We start from the raw sequence: 25,047 nt of genomic DNA, 5'->3' as shown, positions 1-25,047 counted from the left end.
GAGGAAGGACTGGCAGAACGCTTATGGGCAGCTGCAGAGACCACAGTATGGGCAAGGCTGTATGCAAAGGCATTTAGGTGGAGAATTTGGGACCTTTTTCCCCCCCCTCAAAGCTATCCTGCTTGAGGGGGCACCAAAAATGGGTTTCATTACTAGAAGGCCATCCTCCCAAATATCCCAGTACTGGAATTGCCACCATTGATTTCCTAGCAGATTCCCGCCGCTGACAAAGGAATCAGTAGAAGAACAGCTTTGTCGCTGGCATGAGGGCGTGAAAGGAGCCAATCTCGTTGGGAAGCAAGTCTCTCAGAGCAAGGTCTGCTTGCTCACCGTCACCTGGCACCACATCCTAAAACTGGTCTGTATAGTGCATGCCTGTCTCAGGAGGATCGCTGAGGGGCAACACACGAGTCTTTGAAGCAAGATGACGCGGGGCAACAGGTTCGATTCCCTGGGTCTGCACTTAGAACCCTCTGGGTATTAAGCGGGTTATAAATAACCAATTCTAATTATGCCTGGAGAACCATCTTTTGGATAGTCATCTGTGTCCATATCTGTGAGGTTGACTTTCAGTAAGGGAGGATTAACCTGGCCTTCACTTGCCGGAACAAGGCCTTTCCTCGCAGGGAACCCATGGGGTTGTGCTGGAGAAGGAAAGGGTGGAGCAGGAAACCGTTGTTGGAGCACTAGTGTGGACAGGATAGCTTTCGACATCTCTGGAGCTTAACAGCGCAGGGGCCTGTGGAGGCTCAGGGCCATGACCATTGGGACAGGTGCCACTGGAGAAGGTTGAGGTAGGCTTTGTTTTGGTGGAGTAGGCGGTAACATGTCTGCAACAGGTTGCTACTCATCCTCGGAGGATACCACCTCTAGCACATCCATGTCTGAATCAGCACCCTGCTGTGGCAGCTGCACAGGAGGGGCCATGGATGGACAGAGGACTGTAAGCAGTGCATAAGGAGCCAGTGAAAACAGTGGCTGAGCAAGAGTAGCACTGGGAAGATCAGACATCTCTGTCCACAGCAACCCCCTTCGGGAACGTGGGGATAAGGAGCCTTTGAATCTGTGTTGACGAAGCAGACATGCTTGGTGACAGTGTACTTCTTGGTAATTAAGTTATTGCAGATTTAGACATGTACAACAATTTAGTAGTCGACAAAGGGTCAACAGGACAGAAGTAACCAGTTTTACAGTCGGCTTAGATGTCTTGGTCAACAAGGTGGATGGAGTTCTCAAAGGGATGGTGGTCGAAGAGGACTTGGTCAACAAGGATCTTGGTCGACTGTAGGTCATCGACAAAGCAACTTTAGTCGTGCATGAATGTTGGTTTTCTGAAGGCTGCTTGGACGATGAAGCTGCTGAAGGTATTCAACGCTGAAGTGGTCAACAAGGGACTGTAGGCATAAGTGAAGAAGTTCAAGCCAGTCGACGAGAAGGCATCCTGAGCATGTGATCAGTCTTCTTTTGCCTTCTTTCCCTGGGAAGATTCCTTATGGGACCTCAACCTCTATGAAGTGGGAGTATGCTCTAGGCGTCTCCTGTACCTGGCAAAGGAATAACTACGGATAGAGTCAGTGGCCCCGGCAACTTCATCCAACCAGGCCACTAAACTGTGGTGGTGGTCCTTGTGGGTCTTGGATGAGAACGACTGGTAGATAGTACCGTTGTTCAAGTCGTGGTTCAGGCACAGACGATAAAGATACTTTGTGAAGATCCTCCATCTAAAGTTTTTTCAGGTTGCATGTCGAGCAGGCCTTCAACAGGCTCTTCCTTCTCGTGTCTGTATTTTAAACAGACTTTTGAAGGCCTCAGATGGACGGTTGGAACTCCGCGGGCATTGGAATGGGCCGAAGCCTTACTGCTGTATTTGAGAAGCAATGCAGCAGCAAACTTCGAAGACTTGTAAGAAACATTTGCAAAAATAGACGCCTAGCAGAGAGAATTTGAGGACTCCCAACACAACATGCAGTAAAACATCTGAAGATGGCCACCAGGGGTGGAGCTAAAGAGACCCGTCTAATTGAATGTGGGCAGTCCGACTCAAAATGACTACTCAAAAGTGACAAGCAGTTTAAGAAAAATGTAAAGGTAAACTGCATTAATGCTAATGAGGATTCTCAGCTCGAAGACTGAATATTTCAAGAGCATGCAAATACATGAATGATCCAATGCAGGAGAACTGTAATGCAGAGTCTTCATTAGACCAGTCACAAGACCAATGCATTCTCTTAGGGAGCCAGCTTGGGCTGTGGATGCCAATTCCTCCCTTCACGGGACTCTACTGCACCTGGGACCTTTGATAACCTGGTAAGCCAATCAATTAGTGAGTGACGGGAATGGCAGCCAATGACTGATTTTATAGGACCGAGTGATGCCCAATGGGATTTTTAAGTTGAAGCCTACATTGGTCAGCAGTTTTAATAACGAGTAGGGCAAGATATCCAAGGAAAAAGCACAATGTCTTTATAATCTCATGGGGATCCCCGCCGCCTAGGTGGGGTATCCACCCTACTCTGCCACCCCCCCCCCACCCCCACACACAAACACACACCACCTTCACCGCTATATGGTATTTCAATTGTCAAGAGCTTCCAAACAGCGAGAAGGCCTGGGAAATTGCACAGGTAGAGACTATGGTGACATTTTGACTCCCTTAAATCGTGTCATAACGGAGCAACTGAATAAAGGACTGGTGGCAGGAATAAGTTTCCGAGTGGGGAGTTTTAGCAGGTTGAGAAGTAATAAGTGTGTAGCCATTAACCTCATCAAGAAAGTCTGCTAAGCACACAAGGCCATCTTGAACGCAGACTTACAGTTGCAGCTTCATGCCACATGTGAACTGTTTACACATGGAATAGTTGCAGACCATATCCAAAACAGCCTTCGGTTTTTGGGGCAAAACAAACAATGGTGACCCTCCCTATTATACTATGCAAATTCTGCATCTCAATCTTGTTGAATTACAGGTCGCTGCGTACGAGCAAAGTTCACAAAGCACCTTTCAAAAGGAGGTTTACAAGATAAAAAATTAGAAAGAGGTTGGGGCACACTGTATTTGGGGTGATTGTCATTTTTTTCATGGGTGCACAGAACTGACAAACTGCACTGAGTTACATTCTCGAAGCGTGCATGCCATATCCAACACATGCACTTAGAACAGTCAGGGATTATCAGTTATTGGAAGTGTAGGAACAAGTGTAGGAAACCAACCTGGTTCTTAGACATCAGTGTTATCCAGAAGAGTTAGCTGGCTCATAGTCCTCTTTTGTTTGCAGAAACTGAAAAGGAAAGAAGCATGAATAAGGATATGGTCAGATTATCATACAGCCAATATCACAAAAAGAACAACGTGAGATACTAGCACACAAGCGTTTTGACTACTTTAGTTTAGTCAAAAGGTTACCCGACCACTCCAGGCCACAATGCCAATAAAAAATGGCAGATGATGGTAAACTTGAATGAAAGCTCTTGTACTTTCTCTGAACAACATCCAGAGCACTGAGCTATGGAGTGCCCACAGTATCAATTGAATTGGTACATTAAATGGACCTCACTTCACTAAGAACCAAAAAGGTCAAAAATGTTTTCCTCCCACTTTCAAAGTCATTCGTAGTGGATATTAAATCTAAATCGAGTTCACCATTTGTTCTAAAAGCAGTTTAAACCCCAATTAAAGATATTATTTTAGGGTAATTTTTTATGTACATACGGCAGACTGTTAAAAACGTACATTCAGGATTTGAAGGTTCCTTTCGGTTGCCAGAAGTCCAAGTACCGCAGATGTAATGCGCTTGCACAATGGTTACTGAAGAGTGATAGTATGTAGAGCTAACGCTAGTCACATTTTGTTGATACCTGCAGGTTGTACCAAACTAAAATTCTCCATATACTGTCCAGTTAAGAGGCGGTTTGCATGGAATGAGGAATCCTCCCCTCAGCCCATACGAGGAGGAAATTAGATTTCATAAATACTACTCACTCAAATGGACTATGCACTACACTGCCCAACAAAAAGAGCAATATGCTTTGCCTCGATTTAACAGAACCACAATTCCCATGTACTCTCACGCTGTTGGTTGCCATATTTTAGATCAGTTGTCAAAATAGGTCACCAGTGTGCAAGCGCATTGCAGTGTTTTTGTAAAATCCACCCGCACTGTAGAACAGTAACCTACAATCAAAGAATGTTTGTTCCATAGCAAATCCTCTCTTTATTTGTACATGGAGGAGACCGAGCTCGGGCATGTGTGGACGCCAGCGAGAAACACACCCATGCTAACACACTTATCTACAAAACTCGATCCATAACAATTGTTAGGTTGGGATAAAGCTCTAAGCCCCGAAAGCGGGAATAATGCACAACACGACTGAATCAGTCCATGTGCATTATTCTGCTTGGGTGGAGGGACCAGGGAAGCAATATTGGAGTTCACTATGCAAGTTCAGCAAAATTCCAACTTCTATGCAAATGAAAAATTGAAATGAAAATTAAGCTATTTGTACTTACTAGACACTAAGCCCCACACTAATGATCAAGGACAAAGCAACCAAAATAGTCACTGCAAAGGCTACTGCCATGATGGAATGTGGGCTTTCTGACAAGATCTGGAGAAGATCCATGCTCTCACACCTGCTACCAACATAGCCTTTGAAACAGCTAGAGAAATAGAAAAGCAAGAAACATGTCAGCAACGATAAATCAGAACATGTATGCAGGTTTCTATACACAATCAAGTGCTTTGATTAGCGGATGACCAAATTAGGAGAAGGTGAATTTAAATTGGCCTCCCCCGCCCGCAATAGGTTTTACGGTCATAATAATTCAATTAAGGACTGCAATAAACTTAAGTGACTTGCAGGATCATGGTGAAACCACCACAGCACTTTGGTTTAGGCCATCAATTTTAAGGCAGTTCACTCCTGTGCATATACCTTAAATGCCAACCAGTCCCATTCCATTCCAGTGATGGTAGGCTAGTTATTCTTTGCATTCAGGGACTTTTAGCCCAGTGTTCTGTTTAGAGTGGTCAAGGGAAAAAGAATGGAATAGAACAGACCTAAAGGATGGGGGTGCAGGGAAGATTAAATCATTCGAAAAAGTACTTTGACTAGAACAAAATATATGAAATCCATTTGAAAAAAATAATGTGCCGTCATGCCCTGCTCCTCCCCTCCACCGCAAAAAAAAAATAATAAAAAAAAAAGTACAACTGGAACATACGTCGAAGTGTGACCCTTGTGACAGGGTTAGGCACTCAACAATGTTAACACGAAAATCCCTCTCGGCCTAAGGCAGTGAGGGCTCACTCCTACCATTGCACGTATACCCGAGACCGAATAATGAACACACCCCACTAGGGAATGAGACCAGAAGAATAATTGCAAGTAAAAAATGTATATAAGATAAATGCAAACAAAGAACACTGCTGCCCGAGAGCGCTCTGCCAAACAATACACTAGCAGCACATTAAATGGACACACAGTCAACTATGATGTTTCAAATAGGGTACAAATCTTGGCAATTGTTTGGGGGAAGGCATATGCCATACTCGATCACAATGGGGAGGTCAGATGCAAATTGGACGTTGCTCCCCTTCGCTCCGGGCACTCGTAGGTAAGCTGGGCTCATCTCCGCAGTGTGTGTCATGATCCATCGATCACGCCCCTTTTGGTCATCCTGGTCCCTGGCACGTCGGGGGTTACTCGCCGTAGTACACCCAGCATGGCCGTATTCATTGAACGCGGTCTATCGATCTTTACGTCCATGCAGCACATTCCATAAATTAACAACGCCCCTGCGGCTCCGCGCGTCTCAACGCCATCGTCAGCTGAGGCTAGACGTGCTTCGCAGTCGTGCTCCCGGAACTGAGTTGCTGCTCGAATTCCCGGACCCACTCCTTTTCCTTCCCTTTTACCAGTTTCCATCCGCGTTCCGCGCAGACGGCCCCCATGTGTGGCCTTCCTTCCTGGAGTTTCCTTGATCCCAGACGAAAAAGCTGAACGAATCCTGAAATCCGACGACGCCGAGCGGGCTTATACAAGACCCGAACAGCACGGAAGAAAACCCTGGCGAAGGATCCCGCAAGGCAGCAAAAACAGGTGAGAAAAAAGGAAACCTCTGACAGTGTGAAGGTCGGGTCGGAGGAGCGCTACATTTTCTATCCAAGCTAAGACAACAGGAACTGATGACATGAGACAAAATGGCAAGTCTAGCATGAATAGGGTACTTTCAGAACCCATTGGCAGATATCTGATTGGGCCGTGAGCCCAGGTTGAAAGGGTCTAGCGACCCTCCTCGCACCGGCCCCTGCATTCACTGCAGGCAGCCGGCGCGAGGTGAGGAAGCCCATCCGGGCACGCCGCCCATTTTTCGGGCGCCAACTGGGCCCCCAGGCCCTCCGAGCGTCCCTCTCCCACCCGCACCCTCTTCCTGATTCCCGCCTCCCAACCCGCCCATCCCCGCTCTGATTGGGCCGTGAGCCCTTCATCACTTGTCCTCCCAGGGCAGCCCTCTGCCCGGCAGCCAAGGGCCCCGAGGCCAAGGGCGGCTCCAACAGAGGCGGCTCCAGAAAGTGTCTGCAGGTGTCCGCAGGGGACGCCAAGGAAGCCAGCACCCAACTGACACCAACAAAAACCGTGAGTGTGGCATGGGTGGGGAGTAGAGCAATCACTCTACTCCAGAAAGTTCCTGCCACTCTAACTTACCTATCAATCGCCTAGACTGCTACAGACCTGCACCATGCATTATTAGAGAGATGTGACCACAAGCCCAAACCTATTAATGGCGGGACATCAAACACTGCCTGCAGTATAATGCTAACCATACCACGAGTGAACCACAAAGACGAGCCCGCGCCAAATCTAGACAGAAACATGATTGTTAGCATGGATTCTCAAGTTTCCAGTTTTCGATAGAATTGTGAATGTTAGCATTGTCCGCACCTGGATATAATTGTGAATGTTAGCATGTCCGCACTTGGACGGAATTGTGAATGTTGGCATGTCCACTCTTGGATGGAGTTGTGAGGGTTAGCATGTCCTCATCTGAATGGAATTGTGGAGGTTAGCATGTCCACACTTGGATAGAATTGTGAATGTTGGCATGCCCACTCTCGGATGGAATTGTGAACACTGGCATGTCCACACCTAGATAGAATTGTGATTGTTAGCACGTCCACATTGGGATAGAATTGTGAATGTTAGCATGCCCACTCTCAGATGGAATTGCGAATACTGGCATGTCCACACCTAGATAGAATTGTAAATGTTAGCATGTCCACACTTAGACAGAATTGTAAATGTTAGCATGCCCACTCTCAAATGGAATTGTGAATGTTAGCATGTCCACACTTGGATAGAATTGTGAATGTTAGCATATCCACACTTAGATGTAGTTGTTAATATCCGCCTGCGTCGCATCTAGATGGAATTATAAATGTTAACATGTGAAAGATGCATTAAGAAAGCGTGCCCTATAGCCTCTCCATACATTTAGAAATGTGCCCAATAGCCTGTCTGGTAAACTGAATTTAGAAGTTACCCAAGATCCTCTGACAGTTGCATTTAGAAGTGTGCCCAATAGACACTCTGGAAAGTTGCATCTAGAAGTGTGCCCAATAACCTCGCTATGAATTTAGTAGGGTTCCCAATAGACACTCTAAAAGTTGCATTTAGAAGTATGTCCATTATCCCCTCAGTGAAATGTAGAAGTGTACCCATAGCCTCCCTGAGAGTTGCATTTAGAAATGTGCCCAATAGTCTCTCTAGTAAATTGAATTTAGAAGTGTTCCCAACACCCTCTCTGGAAAAGCCTCTCTGAAATTGACTTAATAGTGCGCCCAGAATCCACTACGTAGAAAATTGAATTTAGAATTGCGCCCAATAGCGTCGCTATGAAGGTTGCATTTAGAAGTGCAACCAATACCCTCTGTGAAAGTTGATTATAGAAGTGTATCCAATAGACGCTCTGTAAAGTTGAATTTAGAAGTGTCCCCAATAGCATCTGTGAAAGTTGACTATAGAACTGTATCCTATAGACACTCTGGAAAAGTCTCATTTATAAGTGTGCCCAATAGCCTCTAGTAAAATGAATCTAGAAGTGTGCCCAATTAGCCTCTCTGTGGAAAACTGTATTTAGAAATACACCCAGTACCCTCTCTGGGAAAGTTGCAATTAGAAGTGTGCTCAGTGAAAGAGCATATAACCGACCATACCACACCACCATGCTTACTCTCTCCTTACATCACCACTCAACTAGAACACAGAGATACTATGACACCATTCGGTATAACTGTTCTCATACCAACATTCCGCCGCTTACTCCACATCATTCTATGTAATCACTGCTGGTTCCACACCCCCAGCCAGGCGTTTTCCTCAGGCCTAACGCAGCCACATCCGTTCCGGATAAATCCTGCCAGAACGAACACATTCTCCTGATTTCTCAACCACCACACCTACCGCTAAGAAGCAGCTATTACACGAGTACCGCACGAGCTGCACACATACCCGGTGCTCACACGCACCTTTTGACTCTCCCTACTCTCTCTACTGATCTGAACTTCGGTTCCCAAGGGCGTTCAACCTACAAGCGCCTTCAGACCATACCAATGGTATATAAGGCGCTATATAAGTGCAAAATAACAATAACAATAACAATATATTAGCATTCCAACCCCTGTACCCAGAGGTTCATAAAACACAGTGCCCCCAGACCCAGGTGTCTGACCTGTGGGTTTTGATCTGCCCGATTCCTCACGATACGGGTAGACATGTGTTTGGTCTAAGGAGTATATATTGGTACCTAGGATTAGGGCTATGGTGCGTGTCCCCATCTGGTCACTATGAGGGGTCAAATGTGTATCTGTTTCAAAGACCAGAGGGGCATGGGTCTGGTGGACTGGTCTGGCAGAGTGGAGGTCGGGGGTGCACAGGCAGGTTTGTGGAGATGGAGGTGCATACGAGCTGGGGCCTGCTCCGGTCTCACACAGTGCAATGAGCACATCTGTACGAAATGTTCCAACAACGAATGGCTGGATTTCCCTGAGAACAGGGCTTGTGCGGAGCTGGCAGGAGGAGGAGGTAGCTTGGGCTGTCTTTGCAAGACACTGGGCAGGGGAGAGACAGTATTTAGAGATCATTTCTGGGCCTAGTAAAAAATGGCGTTCGGTGCGTCACAAAAATGGAGTCTCTAGGTAGCCATACAGGCTTGGTTATTCATTTAATTACTGCTGTTGGTTAGTGTGAATAATAGATTGAGTGGTGGGGGGGCTGGGGGGGGGGGTGTGGCGGGGGAAGTCTTCCCACACCCTTTATCAAACACAGGATCTATTCAGCGCGGGAATGGTGAGGGGGTGGAAAAGACTGCATGCCCCCTGCCCCCCAACAGCAGGGAGCCTACCAGTGTGTTTGACGGAGCCCATCCTACCCCAGAGGCCACTGTGAGAGTTGGGCAGTCTGCCCCTTCTACCTAGGTCTCCCTACAACTGTCATACTAGTTATCAATCCATGAATGCCATGCCATTTTCTGGACAGTCTTTTCCTCTTTCAAACCTCCATTACCTAGAAGTCATTGCTGGGGAGGAGAGAACAAGCAACCAAACAGTGAAAGAGACAGCAGCAAACAGCAGTGCCATGGAGTAGTGTGTGCTGTAAACCAACAATGAGGAGGTTCTCAAGCATGCTTTGAAATTGTGTCCTTCAGAGGCTGACATTGAAAGAAAAAAAAAAACCTTAAGCGGCCCCGCGTTGGAAATCCATACACAAAGATCACTGGGACTGCTTTTCCTGGGCCACTATTGCAGAACTAGACTACACGTGTTTGAGGCATTTTAAAGCATCATACCCATAAAGTCACCAGCATTAGCTAGGGATTGGCCTGTGAAAACGAGGAACGTCTGCACCAATAGGAGGAGCATAAAAGTGGACACAGGAAACAGCAGTGTGGGTTGTTTGGAAGCGATAAAAGGCGGAGGCAAACAGAGACCAAGTGGCGGAAGAATGGGCAGCAAAACATGTATGGGGCGGTTATAGTTGAGTGCAAGGTAAGGTATTGGTTGGTGAGAGAAAGTGGTACATGCATGCAAATGCATGTATTAGGAGTGAAGAGTGACAGATTAAGTGCAAGTGTAGTGGTGTATATGAGTGAACCAGGCGAATAGGAGAGTGAAAGAAAAAGGACTGAGAAAAGGAGGGGTGGAATGTGGGGAGGGAAGAGTAGCACTAGAAGGAAGAATATCTGAGGGACAGAGGCACAGAGGGAGATAACAGAAAATGGAGGAAGACAAATGAGGATAGCAGAAGGAAAGGAAGGCAAAAACATCAGGGCAAGGATTACAAGGGAATCGGAAGTAATTACTAAGTGAAACCTGTGTGGCGGAAAGGCACCACTTGTTGAGATCTTTGCTTTTTGTGGGACGACCAGGAGTTTCTAGGTGCATCCGAACCAGTCACCCAGATAGATAAGAGGATTGCTTTAAAGCCCTTACTAGTAGTCAGACAGATACTATATAGGAGTTAACTGATCCAGAGTGCACACTTTGGGATTTATGTACAACTGGGCTTGGGAGGGGGAAGCCCACAGCAGAATAGACACAAATGGCCCTTATCAAGACCAGATTCAAAAATTGCATTAAAAAACCTTTGAACCATCAGATGTGGGGTGTTCGAGCCCATCTGTGACAGTGGTCAAGAGTAGCCCCTAATTTCCAGTTACGGTTTTTCCTCACATAGATTAACCTTTTGTCTGATTACTTCAGTTGTCTGCAAGTCCAACTTGGCAGAACACTAGACTATCTGGGGTCTGTTTTAAATACAAGACCACGTAATCACCCTTCTAAGTTACAGGGTCTGTTAAAGATGTTATGAACTGTATCTGTAATATTAAAGTGTGTTACTTACCTGTAACTGTATTTGTCTAGAATTGGTATCTTTCATAGATTTACATGCTTGAATATTACCCGTCAGACTGGGAATTCTCAGTGATTTAAATAATTATTAAAAATTAAATAAATCTACATTATTTCTATAGAAATACAATGTAGATTGCCCCTTATGGCCTAGGAGCCATTCACTTGTGTAGTCCCTCCACCTCACTTTGGTCCTTATGGTCCTAACCAATGAGGTGGCAGGGTTTAAGCTCCGCCCCCAGCCACCATCTTCAGATGGAGCCATAGAAGACTACAGGAAGGATGGCTGCAGGAAGAGGGAGCAGCCTCTCAGGGGAGGCGGGCGGGCACATGTGAATCTATGAAAGATACCAATGTTGGAGAAATACAGTTACAGGTAAGTAACAAACTTCTCAGGCATTGGATCTTTCATAGATTAAGATGCTTGGATAGAATACCAAGCAGTTAGGCCATACCCATACCAAATGTATATTCTGCAGATCATTCTACTCACCTTACTATACAACAAGTAACAGGTTACATTACCAGGGAAGGCGAGAAGAGAAGGCTGCTCCTACCTTACGCAAAGAGATGGCGAAGAACCGCTTGTCCCACTGGCAGCTCTTTGCTGGTATCTTCTGCCAGACAGTGATGTTTGGCAAACGTATGAAGAGTGCTCCAGGTTGCAGCTCTGCAGATGTCCTTCAATGGTACTCCAGCGTGAAAAGCAACCGAAGCTGCCCTCCCTCTGGTGGAGTGAGCCGAAGGCGGTCTAGTAATTGTATCGTCTTTTACCTGATGGCAGTGGCTGATACAGTGGGAAACCCAACGTGCCAAATTTTGCTTTGAAATGGGCTGTCCTTTAGTCCGCCCAGCAAATGCGATGAAGAGTCTGGTCGAGGAATGGAATTCTTCAGTTCTCTGGATGTAGAACTTTAGGACCCTTGCAACATCGAGTGAGTGTAAGGACCTCTCTGCATCGGAAGAGTGAGTCACGGAAAAGGTAGGAAGTACGCTGCGCTCGGTGAGCATAATTTCTGACAGTACCGTGGGTAAAAATTTCAAGTGCGTCCTTAATAAGACACGGTCTATAAGAAACGAGGTGAAAGGAGGGCTTGCGGCTCGCTTATCCTCCTGGCTGACGTGATAGCTACTAAGAAAGCTGCTTTCCAGGATAAACTTTTTAAGTCACACCTGTGAATTGGTTCGTATGGTGGCTCCATGAGCGCTACTAGAACCGTGTTCAGGCTCCATGTAGGAACTGGTGTAGGAGTTGGCGGGAAAGTACGCATTAATCCTTTTAAGAATATTTTGATAGCCGGTTTAGTGAGTAAAGATTGTTGACCTGCGTTTATCGTGTATGCCGATATGGCGGACAAATGCACCTTGATGGATGAAAGGGAAAGCCCTGCTTTCGCTAGGTGCAACAGGTACGGTAGTATTTGTTCAACGGAAAGAGCGGGTTCACTGAAGATGTTTCACACCACTTGGTAAAACCGGTCTATTTCTGAACGTAGGTTGTTCGTGTAGAAGGGGCCCTAGAGGCCTTGATTACATCCCAGCATTCTGCAGGAAGATTCAGATCAATTAATTTTCACTGCTCAGGAACCATGCATGCAGTGACAGGCTGTCTGGGTCATGGTGGAGCTCCTTCCAACCTTGTTCCATTAAGAGGCTCTGATGAGCTTTGAGGCGAATCGGAGGGCATCGAGATAGGTGTTGCAGGGTTGGATATAGGTGTCGCTATGAGTGGGATAGGAGGCAAGGCATAAAGGAATTTTACCATCCAGTCCACTGAGAAGGCGTCCCCCATCGAGAGCAGTTCCGGATACCTGGAGGCAAACCTTTGGCATTTTTTGTTGGCCTTGGTGGCAAAAAGGTCAATCTGTGGACATGCCCACATGTGGAAAATCCACCGGGTTTCTGCTTCGTCCAGCTCCCATTTGTGGGATGCTTAATAAGCAGTCCTGCTGTCTGCCAGGACATTGTCCACTCCCGGTTGGTGTTCCGCCTTGATGTGGACCTTGTGATGCAAAGCCCAGGTCCATAGCTTTTGAGCCTCTTGCGATAGCAATTCCGACCTTGTTCCCCCTAGTTTGCTCATGTAGGGCATCGAGGTCGTGTTGTCTGTTTGAACAGTCACCGCCTGCCCTGCCAGTACCGGCAGGAAGGCTTTCAGCGCCCATCGAATTGCTTTGAGCTCCAACACATTTATGTGCAGCTCAGATTCTTGGATGGACCAAGTGCCTTTGGTTTGTAGATCTACTAAGTGTGCTCCGCAGCCCAATAGCGAGGCATCCGTCCTGAGCAGAAGGGTTGATGTTGGAGCCTGGAAAGGCATTCCCGTAGCAGGTTCTGTGGTAAGCTCCACCATCGGAGGGCTTTGTGAAAGGCCGCTGGTAGTTGTATGGTATCTTCCCATGAGCCGATTGCCTGCTTCCATTGGTGGTCCAGGGTCTCTTGGATTGGCGTCATGTGCAGCCTGCAATTTGGTAAGAGGAAACTGCATGAGGACATCATGCCCAGAAGAGATTTGAGGGCGCGGACTGTGGTCGCCCCGTTGCTTTGAAACCATGAAGACTGAGTTAGTGCAGATATTCTGTCCGCTAACAGTCTTAGGCCCTCATTACAAGTCAGGCGGTGGACCATGGTGCTATTAGCACCATGGTCCATGCCGGGTTCCGGCATGGTGGATGGCGGCATTACCGCCCCATTCCAAGGTGAGTGGGACGGTAATTCCCCATTCACCATTTGCCCTTCCCCATTCCCATTTTTGTCCCATAGGGCATAATGGGGATGGGGAAGGCGCCAATTACGGCACCGTAAATTACGGTGCCGTAATTAGCACCAAGGTCGCTTAGCGCCTTGGACTTTAACGCCTGCAAAAAGCAGGCGTTAAATTGTGAATCAGGCGTTCAGGGTTAACGGCGCCGTTAAACCCTTAACGCCTGACTTGTAATGAGGGACTTAGTCTGGGTATGCTGGTGTTGATTTCCACCCCCAGAAACAGCACTGTCTTGTTGGGAACGGGGCAGGAATTATCTTCTTTATTGAAAACCCTAACTCCTTCAAGAGTTTTATTGTTCTCTCCACTGTGGCACACGCCAGTCTGAGTGAGCTGGGCCTTAATATGCTAATTGTCTAAATATGGGAAGACTTCCGTTCCTGACCTTCCGAGGTATGCTGCCACCAGTGTCAGGCACTTGGTAAGCACTCTTGGTGCTGATTTTAGGCCGAACAGAAGGACACAACTGAAAATGTGACTCCCCTACGGCAAACCTGAGGAATTGCCTGTGGGCAGGATGAATGGGAATGTGGAAATATGCGTCGTCCAAGACGAGGATGGCCAGGAAGTCGTGTTGGTTGAACCATGGGAGAACGTTCTGAAGAGATAGCTTGAATTTGATGCGCTTGATAAACTTGTTGAGAGCTCTTAAATCCAGAATCGGTCTCCACTGACCGTTCTTTTTCTTCACCAGAAAGAACCGGGAGTAGAAACCTTTTCCCCTTAGTCGGTATGGGACCGACTCTATAGTTGCTTTTAGGAGTAGCTTGTGAACCTCCAGCATGACCCGTTTCTGATGATGCACTTTACATGGAACGGGGGCAAGGAACAGAGGTTGGTCCAGGAATTCGATGTTGTGACCTTTGCGGACCACCTGTAGCACCCACTGGTCCGATGTTATTTTTAGCCAACGTTGATAAAAACTGCTTACACTCCTGCCCACCGGGATGCGTCGTGAGAGAGGAGTAAGAAGAAAGTCAGTTTTGCTTGCTCTGGGCCTTGGCATGGTTGGAGCCACGGTTGCCCCTATGGGTGTACCGTTTGATGACTGATAGCATCTGTCTTGAAAGGTATCTCTTTTTGATTGTAGGAGGGGCAGCTGAAACCCCTATATTTTGAGGATGCACCTCGGAAGGGTTGAAAGGAGCTACAATATTTGTCTGTCCTTAAGGGAACTGATGGCATGTATCAGTATCAGCTTTAATACCCTTGAGATGGTCGTCCATCTTTTTACCAAAGTGGTCTTGCCCATTGAAGGGCATATCTAAGATCTGAGCCTGAATCTCTGGTCTAAAGGTCATAGCCTTCATCCAGGCTTGCCTTCTCAAGACTGTACCACGGGCCATTTGTCTGAAACCCGACTCTGCTATGTCAACAGCTGTGTCGATCATATGGTAGGAGGTGGCCTTGCCATCCGATATGATTGCTTTGGCCTCTTCTTGCAGGTCCGCAGGCAAATGCTTGGTCAGCTTGGATATACGGAGCCACAGCTCACGGTCCAGCCGTGCCATCATGGCCAGGGCGTTTCCAGCCCTGATGGTGAGAGAGGCCGAAGAGGATACCTTCCGGTCCATGGCATCCAATTTACGCCCTTCTTTGTCCGGTGGAGTTGAAAGAGGTGAGGATTGATTAGCCAACCTTTTCCTGGCTGCGACCATTATGATGGAATCCGGTTTGGTATGCCCTCTTAGGCATAATGGTGTAGTGTCCGGTGCCTTATACCATTTCTGCGGCCTTAAAACGAGGGCCAGTGTTGGCAATGGTGTAGCCAACATTTTTGCTCCAGTGTCCCATATAGTGTCCAAAAGAGTGATCATAGTGACTGTTCTACGTTTGTCTCTATGTTCATAGAGCACTGTTTTTGTTTCTCTTCTGATGCAACTTGTAAATAAAAGAGGACCGCCGCTTTACCAATTATGGTATGAAAAGACACTAGATCATCTGGTGGTGAAGCATCTCCTGAGGAGTCCTTTCTAGGCTTCTCTACAATGTAATCGTCCCACTCATCCTGCATGTCTGGCTCCTGAGTAATCTCCCCTTCTTCAGGGTCTGAAAAAAATCCCTAAAAGGATCTTCTTTCCAGTTGGAAATGGATGCGGTGGATGGGACTATTGTAGGGTCCCTTGTGGATGGTCTCATAGGATCCCTTGGGGGTGGACTTGGCATAGGGGATGATCTAGAAGGGGAGACCCTCGTCGGCGAAGCACTGGGCGTCCTGCTCCTGGACCTACGGGCAGGTTCCGGCAAGCGTGCTCCCTACTGAGGTCTGCTCCTGCTAGGAGAGCTTCTTCGAGAATTATGAGGCGGTGAAAACTGCCTTTGAGGAGATCTTTCCATCGGTGTAGAGGAACAATGCCTCAGTCTCTGATGCCTATTGAATTGGTCAATGATCCTCTGCATCGGATCATATGGGTTCCCCTGGAGTGGGATGCCAGGGAGGACAGTTTGTGAAAACATAAAAATTGATATGAGGCTGGGAAGCACAAAAGAAACACACCAACACAGGTTACAAAGGACATACAAGTGCTTTATTTAAAAGCTACAATAGTTACCAAAGTCAATTGACAAACGGATAGCTATTCGGCTCTCAGAGTAACGTAACGAACTTCAACGAGGGTTCGATGCATTAGTAGAGAGACCGTACATTAGAAATACTTGGGCTTTTATATCCTTTATCCAGCCCTTGGCCAACCCCCTCGCGGGTTAACCATTCTTGGGATCAGGCCTAGGGTTCCTTGCCAGGTCAATCCTATAATGTATGCATTTTGATCAGCTCCGCTGATACAGTTGTTCATTTACACATAGGTCAGTAATAGGACAAGGTCTCAGTTCGCGACCCCGACAAGTGGCCTGCAGGCATATTAGTTATTCGTGTGTGCGGAGGTCACAACGGCCAGAATCTCACTCAGAATGTTATTCAGCCTCCTTTTTGATGTTCAGGGTGACTTCCACATTACAAGAGAACCTAAAATGGCAGCTAAATCCAAGATGGCGACTTACATTACTTTTCGTTAAGGTCAAGACCTTGCCGCGGAGTCTATTTACATGATTTTTAGACAGCTTGGCGTAGGCCAATACACATTCAACTACTGCGATAGGAGGCATAATATTATTTCAATTCCAACAGACCTATGCCAAGTGCTATCATTTCTAATACTTTTGCAAATAACTCCATGTATTGTCATCCATACATCCCGAATCATTGTCTGTAATATCTATAGCCATTAGGTCGTTCATCAGAACCTCTTGTAACACAAACTCTTTGGATGCTGTATCTGGGGCATACATTCTATGCCCTATTGTGCTCACTGCTTGGGCACAACATCCCCCTAGCATTCCACATATACTCGGAAGACATTGAAAACAGCAACAAAGAAATAGCAGGATCCCCAAAATAACCAGAACAACAGAAAGCACCTTCCAACCCCAAAATCGTAAAGAATCCCAGAACCAGGTGCTAAGATTCCAATCTCCTACAGGGATATGTACTTCAGAACTAAGGATATGCAAGTTCTGTATTGCTTTAAAAATTGTCGGCGAAGAATCTGGTACGAAAACACAGCAAGCGGACCCCACCAATTTGCATACTCCACCTCGTTCTGCCAAAATGACATCTAATGCCATCCGATTTTGGAGTGCTACCAATCTTCTTGCTTTTTGTTCTAGTGTCATATTGTAGAGTATGTCCGTGGTCCGGTTGATCGTTCTCTCCAGTACCCTTGCTAATCCCCTAATGTTCTCAGAGTTTGTTATTTGTCCCCAAAAGGGCACAACTGATTTTGCTATATCTCCCAATACTTGCCCAGGGGTATCTCAGTTCTTGTCCCGCCGTGGGCGAGCCTTAGAAACCTCCAATGTACTAGCTACAAATACCCCGGGTAACAGAATTCCTAAATAACAGGTTCCCTGCCAATCCTTGGGCAACCAGGGAAATGCTAAACTACCACAAACAAAATAAACAGGCCCCCCTACATACAGAGGCCTGTTTTCTCCAGTCAAATTTACAATGTTCATACAACCTTCAAAATCTCCCATTGGCCGAGTGCCATTTCTTTGTACACAAAAGGGGACCGAATCAGGGCTATGATTTATAGAGTAAGAAGGAGGCACGGCGTCCTTATTGCCTATCGGAGCCATTTTAAAGGAAATTAAAGTTTGAAAAGGAAGAGGCAGTTTATCAGACGGCCTAATAGAAGCGACATTAGGTTTACTTCTATTTGCAAAAAGCGAGCATCCCAGGGGAGTTAATTCACGTTTCTCTAAATCATTCAAATTAGTTCCATCAAAGTTCCCTGAGATGCTATCATTCCAACGGCCAAAGAATAGTGCTCTAAGAGAGGCATAGCAAGCAGTCGTTAAAGGTAAAGGGTGAATATACCATCCTAGTCCCTTGTTCCCATGTTGCGGTAAATGAGTGCAAATCCAACAATTACTCTTATTAAAAATGGCATGCGTTGCATTCATTACTATCATTAGAGTGTTATTATGATACTTTTCTCTATGTTGGGAGTCTCTAGGGGACAGAGTGTGAAGGTGTACAGAGGGAGTCAAAGCAGTTGGTACAATCTCGGTCGGTAGTAGAGGTTTTAGAGGATAGATTTCTTCAAAGTACCAAAGTCCTACAGCAGTAATTGCAAAAATAACAATCATTATTATCAAAACACAGCAATACGTTTTCGGGGCCCAGGCACATTGTTCATTGTCCAAGTTGGTCACCCCCTTATTCACAAGTCCAGTGCGGGGAGCAGCAGTGGAGGTGGCAGGCATTGTAGTTCCTCAATCGACGATCCCAATGTTCGTTGCTGGCGACGCTACGGTCGCGCGATTTCTTAGTCCTTCCCAACCCTAGTCAGCAGAATCCCTTTTTCTTCCTGTTGTTCAACAGAAACTTTCTTATACAAAAGAAAACTTTCAATCACTTCTCTTTCCCAGATGCACGGAAAAACCCGTGCCGTAGTTCTATTTTCTTCGTCGAAGGTTGTACCTGGTGGTACCCAAGATTGTTTGATCCGAAAATAAGGTCTCGTCACTTCCTGAGGGAAGCGACGTATCGGAGGCGACGGAAGTCGCAGAACTTAAAACAGTGTTTTCCGGAAGTGATTTTTCAAAAGAGTGCGGAGACGAAATGGACTGTTCCCCAAGCTCCACAGGCTCAGAGAAATTCTCCGACGCACTCACAGCGCTGTTTGCTACTCCAAGATCAGGGACTGTAGCATCAGCGAGGGGATCTGCTTCTTCTGTAACGTGTGGCATCGGGTGAGGAAGTTTCTTGACATGCGTCGCGTGGATCCAGCGTTTCTTCCCAGCCACCCGCACTGCTGTCCGGGTGACCAACAGCACCTGGTAGGGTCCCTTCCAACGAGGAGCGAGACAGGAAGACCTTTCGTAGGCCTTCACTAGGACCCAACTTCCAGGCTGTATATCGTGTCCTGGGCCTGTGAACCGTACAGGTAAAGTTGAATATACCTGGTGATAAATGAAATACAAGTTTTTAGTTAACTGGTTACAGTAGTCTACAAGCAATACATTTTCCACCTCTCGCAGGGCTTTAGGTTTTGGGAGGCCCCAAATGTTAGCAGGTCTCCCCATCACTACCTCAAATGGAGAAAGCCCAGTCTTAGTTTGAGGTGTGGTACGCACAGCCAATAATACAATAGGTAAGGCATCTGGCCATTTCAGTTTGGTATCGGCACATGTTTTTGCAAGCTTATTCTTTAAGATACCATTATGTCTTTCCACCAACCCAGCACTTTGAGGATGTCTAGCTGAGTGAAATCGTTTCTCAATATGTAATGCTGTGCATATCTGCAAAATTACTGCTGCAACAAAATGAGGACCATTGTCCGACCAAATTACCCTTGGGAGCCCAAATCGAGGAAAGAATTCTTTTACCATAATCTTTACAGTGGTCATGGCGGTAGCATCTTTAACGGGGAAAGCCTCGACCCATTTACTAAAGGCACAAATAATTACAAGAACATATTTCAGATTGTTACACCGTTTCATCTCAATAAAATCAAAGTGAATGACCTCGAAGGGTACAGAAGGGGGCCCAAGGCTTCCCCTTGGAGTTACTGTCCCCTTAACCCACATTGTGCTGTAAGCAGATCATGCAGTTCCGAACATGACGTTTTGCAGTCTCCAGAATCTTGTTATTCACCCAAACTTGTTCTAACATTTTCGTGATCTGCTGAGCACACACATGTGTAGGACCGTGTGCCATCGTAACCATTGCCAGTACATATGAATCAGGGAGCAACCATTTTCCTTCAGATATATCCACCCAACACCCATCATCATCTAGTTTCCCCATTCCTTCGGCCCACCTTTTAGATTCTTCTACTGTAGCATCAGTTTCAATATCCCGCACAGACCCAATACCTTCATCCATTACATAGGCATCTTTTGTTTCTCTTAGCGGATACATGTCTGTGCTAAGGTCTGTGGCCGTTTGCCTGGCTATCAGGTCCGCAAAGGCGTTCCCTTTTCCCACATCATCTATGACCTTACGATGTGCTGCACATTTCATGATCGCCAACTGCCTAGGGAGCGAGAGTGCCGAGAGCAATTGCACTATCAAGGGGCCATGCTGAATCTTGGTCCCATGTGAGGTCAGGAACCCTCTTTCCGACCAGAGCCTCCCAAAGTTGTGAACCACCCCAAAGGCGTACTGGCTATCAGTATATATATTTACTATACGCCCTTCGGAGAGTTCACAAGCTTGGGTCAATGCTATAATCTCTGCGGCCTGCGCGGAGTTATGCGAAATTCTCTTAGTTTCAACAACTTTACTCAATGTAGTAACTGCGTAAGCAGCTGTAGATGTACCATCTGAAAGTTTGAAGCAGGAGCCATCACAAAACAGCTCCCCTTCTGCATTGTCCAAAGGAGTATCTATAAGATCTATCCTTCCCTTCGTTTCTTGTTCAGTGGTATACAGACAGTCATGTAATTCTTCGTCAACGCAAACAGTGTTTTGCGGGAAAGGTAAGAGTTCAGCCGGATTAAGAACACAACACCTCTTAATTTGAATGTGAGGGGCAAACAGAATTAATTCATACCTTGTTAACCGTGCAGAGGTGAGGTGTTGCGTTTGGGTTTTGTTCAATAGGATATCTACAGAGTGAGGTACCATCAAAATCAAATCATGGCCTAGGACCATTCCCTCACTCTGTTTTACAGACGCGGCAGCAACAGCGACAGCTTGCAAACATCTTGGCAAAGCGCATGCGACAGGATCAAGGGCGGAGGAGTAGTAGCCGCACGGCCTATTCTTCCCTCCGTGTTCCTGTGTTAACACGGGCAAAGCACATCCATCACATTCATGCACAAACACAAAGGCCTTGTCATAATTTGGAGTACCCAGAACCGGTGCAGAGCATAACGCGGTTTTGAGAAGCTCAAATGATCGTTGATGTTCCGATTTCCATGGCAGTGGCAAAGAAATGCCCTTCTTCGTCAAAGCCAACATCGGTTTTATCACTAGCGAAAAGTTCGGGATCCACAACCTACAGTAAGAAGCCAAACCTATTAAGGCTCTGACTTCCTTCTATGTATTTGGAACAGACATGCCAGAAATGTGTTTTATTCTTTCAGGTGTCAATCTTCTCCCCTCCTTTGACAGGAGGTACCCTAAATAGGCGACCTCCTGACAACAATATTGAAATTTTTTGAGCGAAGCTTTATGACCATTTTTGGCTAGATGAACAAGCAACTATATAGTGCCTTCTTTACAAGCACTTTGAGTCTGCAGCCAAAAGCAAATCATCAACATATTGAAGCAGTGTACAAGTAGGTGGCAATTCAAGGGTGTCGAGCTGCTCTTTCAAAGCTCTACTATAAATGCTTGGACTTTCAGTATACCCTTGAGGTGCCCTAGTAAATGTAAATGAGCGTTCCCCCCCCCCCCCCCAAGGTAAACGCAAACAAATATCTACTTTCCTTATGCATAGGAATGCTAAAGAAAGCATTTTTTAAATCCACAACGCTAAAGTGCGTAGCCGTAGCAGGGATCATTGTCAATATTATTGTGGGGCGACAACTCTGTTAATAGCACGAAGATCAATAATGAACCGGTATGGGATTGCATTGTCGCCTTTCTTATATACAGGCAAGATCCGACTGTTACACAAACTACCTGTAATCTCCTCGATCACCCCACGATGCACAAAATCGGAGACAATGCATTTCAAAGCACGCTCGCACTCAACTGATATTTTATACTGCGGAATGCGTGGTAGTTTAACTCCATGTTTCAAAACTATTTTAACGGGCTCAATCTGTAGTACCCCAACATCATTGTCGTCAACCGCCCATAAACATTCCGGGACAATGCTAAACTCAGGAGGTAAAGGTCGAATCAGAAACTGAGAATTAGGAAGTTGCTGTGGTGAAACCGTCAGCCGTACTCCATCAGAGGAACAATGAATTACTGCATTCAATTTCTTTAACAAATTCAACCCCAGCAAATTCTCTCCACAGTTCGAAGTCAGAAGAAAAGGGCAATGGTCCGTAAAGGGACCCAAAGAAACAGACACCGGTGAAGAAACCGGACAGACAATTGGTATACCAGAAAACCCTACGGAAACATTTGTTTGCCCCGACAGTGGAATGTTTGGAACCCGAGAATTATCAATGGAGCACTTCTGTGCTCCAGTGTCTATCAAAAACTGGTGTTTCCTATTCCCTACTAATAATTCAACGTAGGGGCCTTTCTGATTAACGGGAATAGGTGAAGGTTCCAAACCCTGCTTCGGGCAGTCCTAATGAAATAGAGTATCGTCGGAAGGAAGCTCTTCAGAAAGGTAGGCAGCAGAAGGGTGATCAAATATGTTCCTCGAGTCCACACTCGAGGTCTGATTTTCCTGTGAAAAAGGTTGCTGAGGATCTTGCAAAAACTGACCTATCAGGGCCCCCTGCTCCAGGGCGGCCCCTAGGTCGTCTACCCATACTCCCAAACGCACTGTTTGACCTTTGTCGAAGGACGTGGCACTGTGCTCGCCAATGACCTTCCTGGCGGCAATAAGCACATTGATTAATATTCAGAGAACCCAAAGGAGCATTTCCTTTTGGGAGATACTGACCTCTAGTCTGTGTCATGCCTCCTCTGGGGTTTCTAACAATTTGTTGTAATAATACTTTGGTTTTCAAATCTCCTTTCCTCTTTTCTATTTTCTCCTTCTCATTATTAACACGGTTCTCATAATACTGAGCCATGTGCAAAACCTCAGATTGAGATTTTGCCTGCCAAGCGCTCTCAGAGGACATAATCTGTGACTGGATGTCGGGCAACAATCTACGTACAAATTTGTCCACAAACAACCTTTTCCCAGACTCTGTACCCAAATCCTGCCCACTGAAGTCAGAAAATACCTGCTCGAATCTGTTCAAGAATTCGGTGGCGCCTTCAGTTTTCCCTTGAACACAGGCCGTAAGCTTGTCCCAAATAATTCTTTTCTCTAGAATTATAGTTTTTAATTTTGCGACAATTCTATCAGGCAAAGTAAGTATTACCTGTGGTGGTTTCTCACCTGCTGGTCTTTCCCCATCAATCCTAATCATATTAGCCCACGTATCTCCCAACCCTGGCACATCGTCTATTGTCCGAACCTGCTTCCATACATCTACGGGTAGGAATACAGGGAATAACAAGTCAATATCACTTAAGGTGAACACAGAGGACTGCAAGACGGACTCTATCTCTTTGTAAAACCCCGTCGGGTTTTTCCTGATATCGGGAACTGATTGTCTAATAGTGTTCACTTCCTGTCGTGAAAACGGGACGTGAACGAATTGCGATACATAATGTGCAGGGATATCCACAGCGGGTGCACCAGTCCCAGCGTTGGCGGGAATCTCAACCTTTGGGACAAAGGTTGGAGGAACCTCTCTCGTAGGCAACTGAGATATAGGTACCTCCGGCCGCTTACTAAGCAACAGAGCCAGGTCGAGCGCTAAGGCAGCCGAAGAAGTGTCGGGCGAAAAAGCCCTTTTACAAATCCCCAACAATTCTATGGGGCAACTAACCTTCTTTCTTACACATTCTTTTTGCAGGTACTGTACCATTACCTGAATTACCTTTCTTTGCATTTCTACTGTATACTGACTATACGTGTCATATACTTCATCTGGCGGAATCAATGAATCCGAGATCCATCGAATCGCATCTTTGGTACAAATCCGTACTTCCTCAGGTGCCGATCTACGACACGGAAGGAACCGTTTCTGTACATACATACTATCGTCTTCGTCATTCTCATCTCGTGACTTTTCAAAGTCCTTCCTATACTCAAACAATCTTTCAACATGACCATATACTTTCTGCTCTGTGTCCCTCGAAAGTGCCAAAGCATTTAGATCTCTCACCCCTTGTGGAATATCCGAATTTTGTAATCTACCCCACATCACACATAAATGAGTCCCCAAACCTTCGAAAAAAACATTTTTCTCGGGAAAACTGTTCAAATTAGATAATGTGGAAAAAACATTAACTTGATCACCTTTCTCCATACATTGCTTAGCCCATGCAAACAATTCCTGTTTCTTATCTGCAGAAACAGTATAACGAGTGACGATCTTGGATCCTGCACCTTGATCAACTTCAGTCAATACGGGACCACTCGGGAGCAGAGATGCAGGTAAATTTAATAAAGGTGCAACTATCGGCGCAGGAGGAAGGGGCGGTGCGATAGGTGGAGGAACAACAACTAGAAGAATAGGAACAATAGGTTGTACAGGGGGAACAGGAACAACAGCAGGAATGGGCAGAGCGCCCAAGAAAGGATCATACGGAGGTGGCGCAGAGGCACCAGGCCTGCGTTCGTTTAACAATTTTTCAATAAATTCTTCGGAAACATGAAAATCTTTAGAGGGGTATATTTTCTGGATTCCAAGTGAAAAAGCCCTATCCATATTTTTAACTGATTCTGAATGTTTTTCTTTATCATATAACAACGCTTTTTCGGCATTTGTTTTATGACGGCGTGCATGTTTATCCCTACTTTTAAGCTGCTGTAACGCTTCTTTTTTCCAATTCTGTAAAACATCAAAGGCTGCAGGTCTAGCCTTCTTTTTTAGCAAGACCGATTCTAGGTATTCAATACGGGAGATCTCAAAACTGCCATTGATTGGCCACTGAAATTCGGAGGCATGTCTGGTCTGTCTGTGCCAAATATCATTAAATACTATACTACCAATGCCATACTTACAGTACATAGTACATGCTGGCGACCCCTCCTGTGGTGCCGGGTGGCTAAATTCCAAAGAGTGTCAATCGCTGCGGAACAGAGCCCTAAAGCAGCTAGACAATTTCCCAGGCATTTCACAAAAAATTGGTGTTACCTGGTCAATAATTGTGTCTGCAGATACAATACGCCA

General features: G+C 46.1%; 1 protein-coding gene across 6 annotated transcripts in view; it reads right to left on the bottom strand.

Annotated features, from left to right (window-relative positions):
• The window catches only part of LOC138472517 (protransforming growth factor alpha-like), a 528,662-nt gene that overhangs the window by 16,760 nt on the left and 486,855 nt on the right, over window positions 1–25,047 (bottom strand). For all 6 annotated transcript variants that reach the window (XM_069610741.1, XM_069610740.1, XM_069610742.1 and 3 more), the window contains 2 exons: window positions 4,508–4,657; window positions 3,211–3,278 (listed from right to left, as the gene is read on the bottom strand). In XM_069610741.1, the coding sequence (XP_069466842.1) occupies window positions 3,218–3,278; window positions 4,508–4,657 (211 nt within the window). In that variant the 3' untranslated portion in view covers window positions 3,211–3,217. The remainder of the gene's footprint in view (window positions 1–3,210; window positions 3,279–4,507; window positions 4,658–25,047) is intronic.

The sequence above is a fragment of the Ambystoma mexicanum genome, chromosome 8 (assembly GCF_040938575.1).
Source record: "Ambystoma mexicanum isolate Mex_15411 chromosome 8, UKY_AmexF1_1, whole genome shotgun sequence".
Lineage (NCBI taxonomy): Eukaryota > Metazoa > Chordata > Amphibia > Caudata > Ambystomatidae > Ambystoma > Ambystoma mexicanum.
The sequence above is the reverse complement of the archived record's forward strand: the minus strand, read 5'-3'. Positions and strand labels throughout refer to the sequence as shown.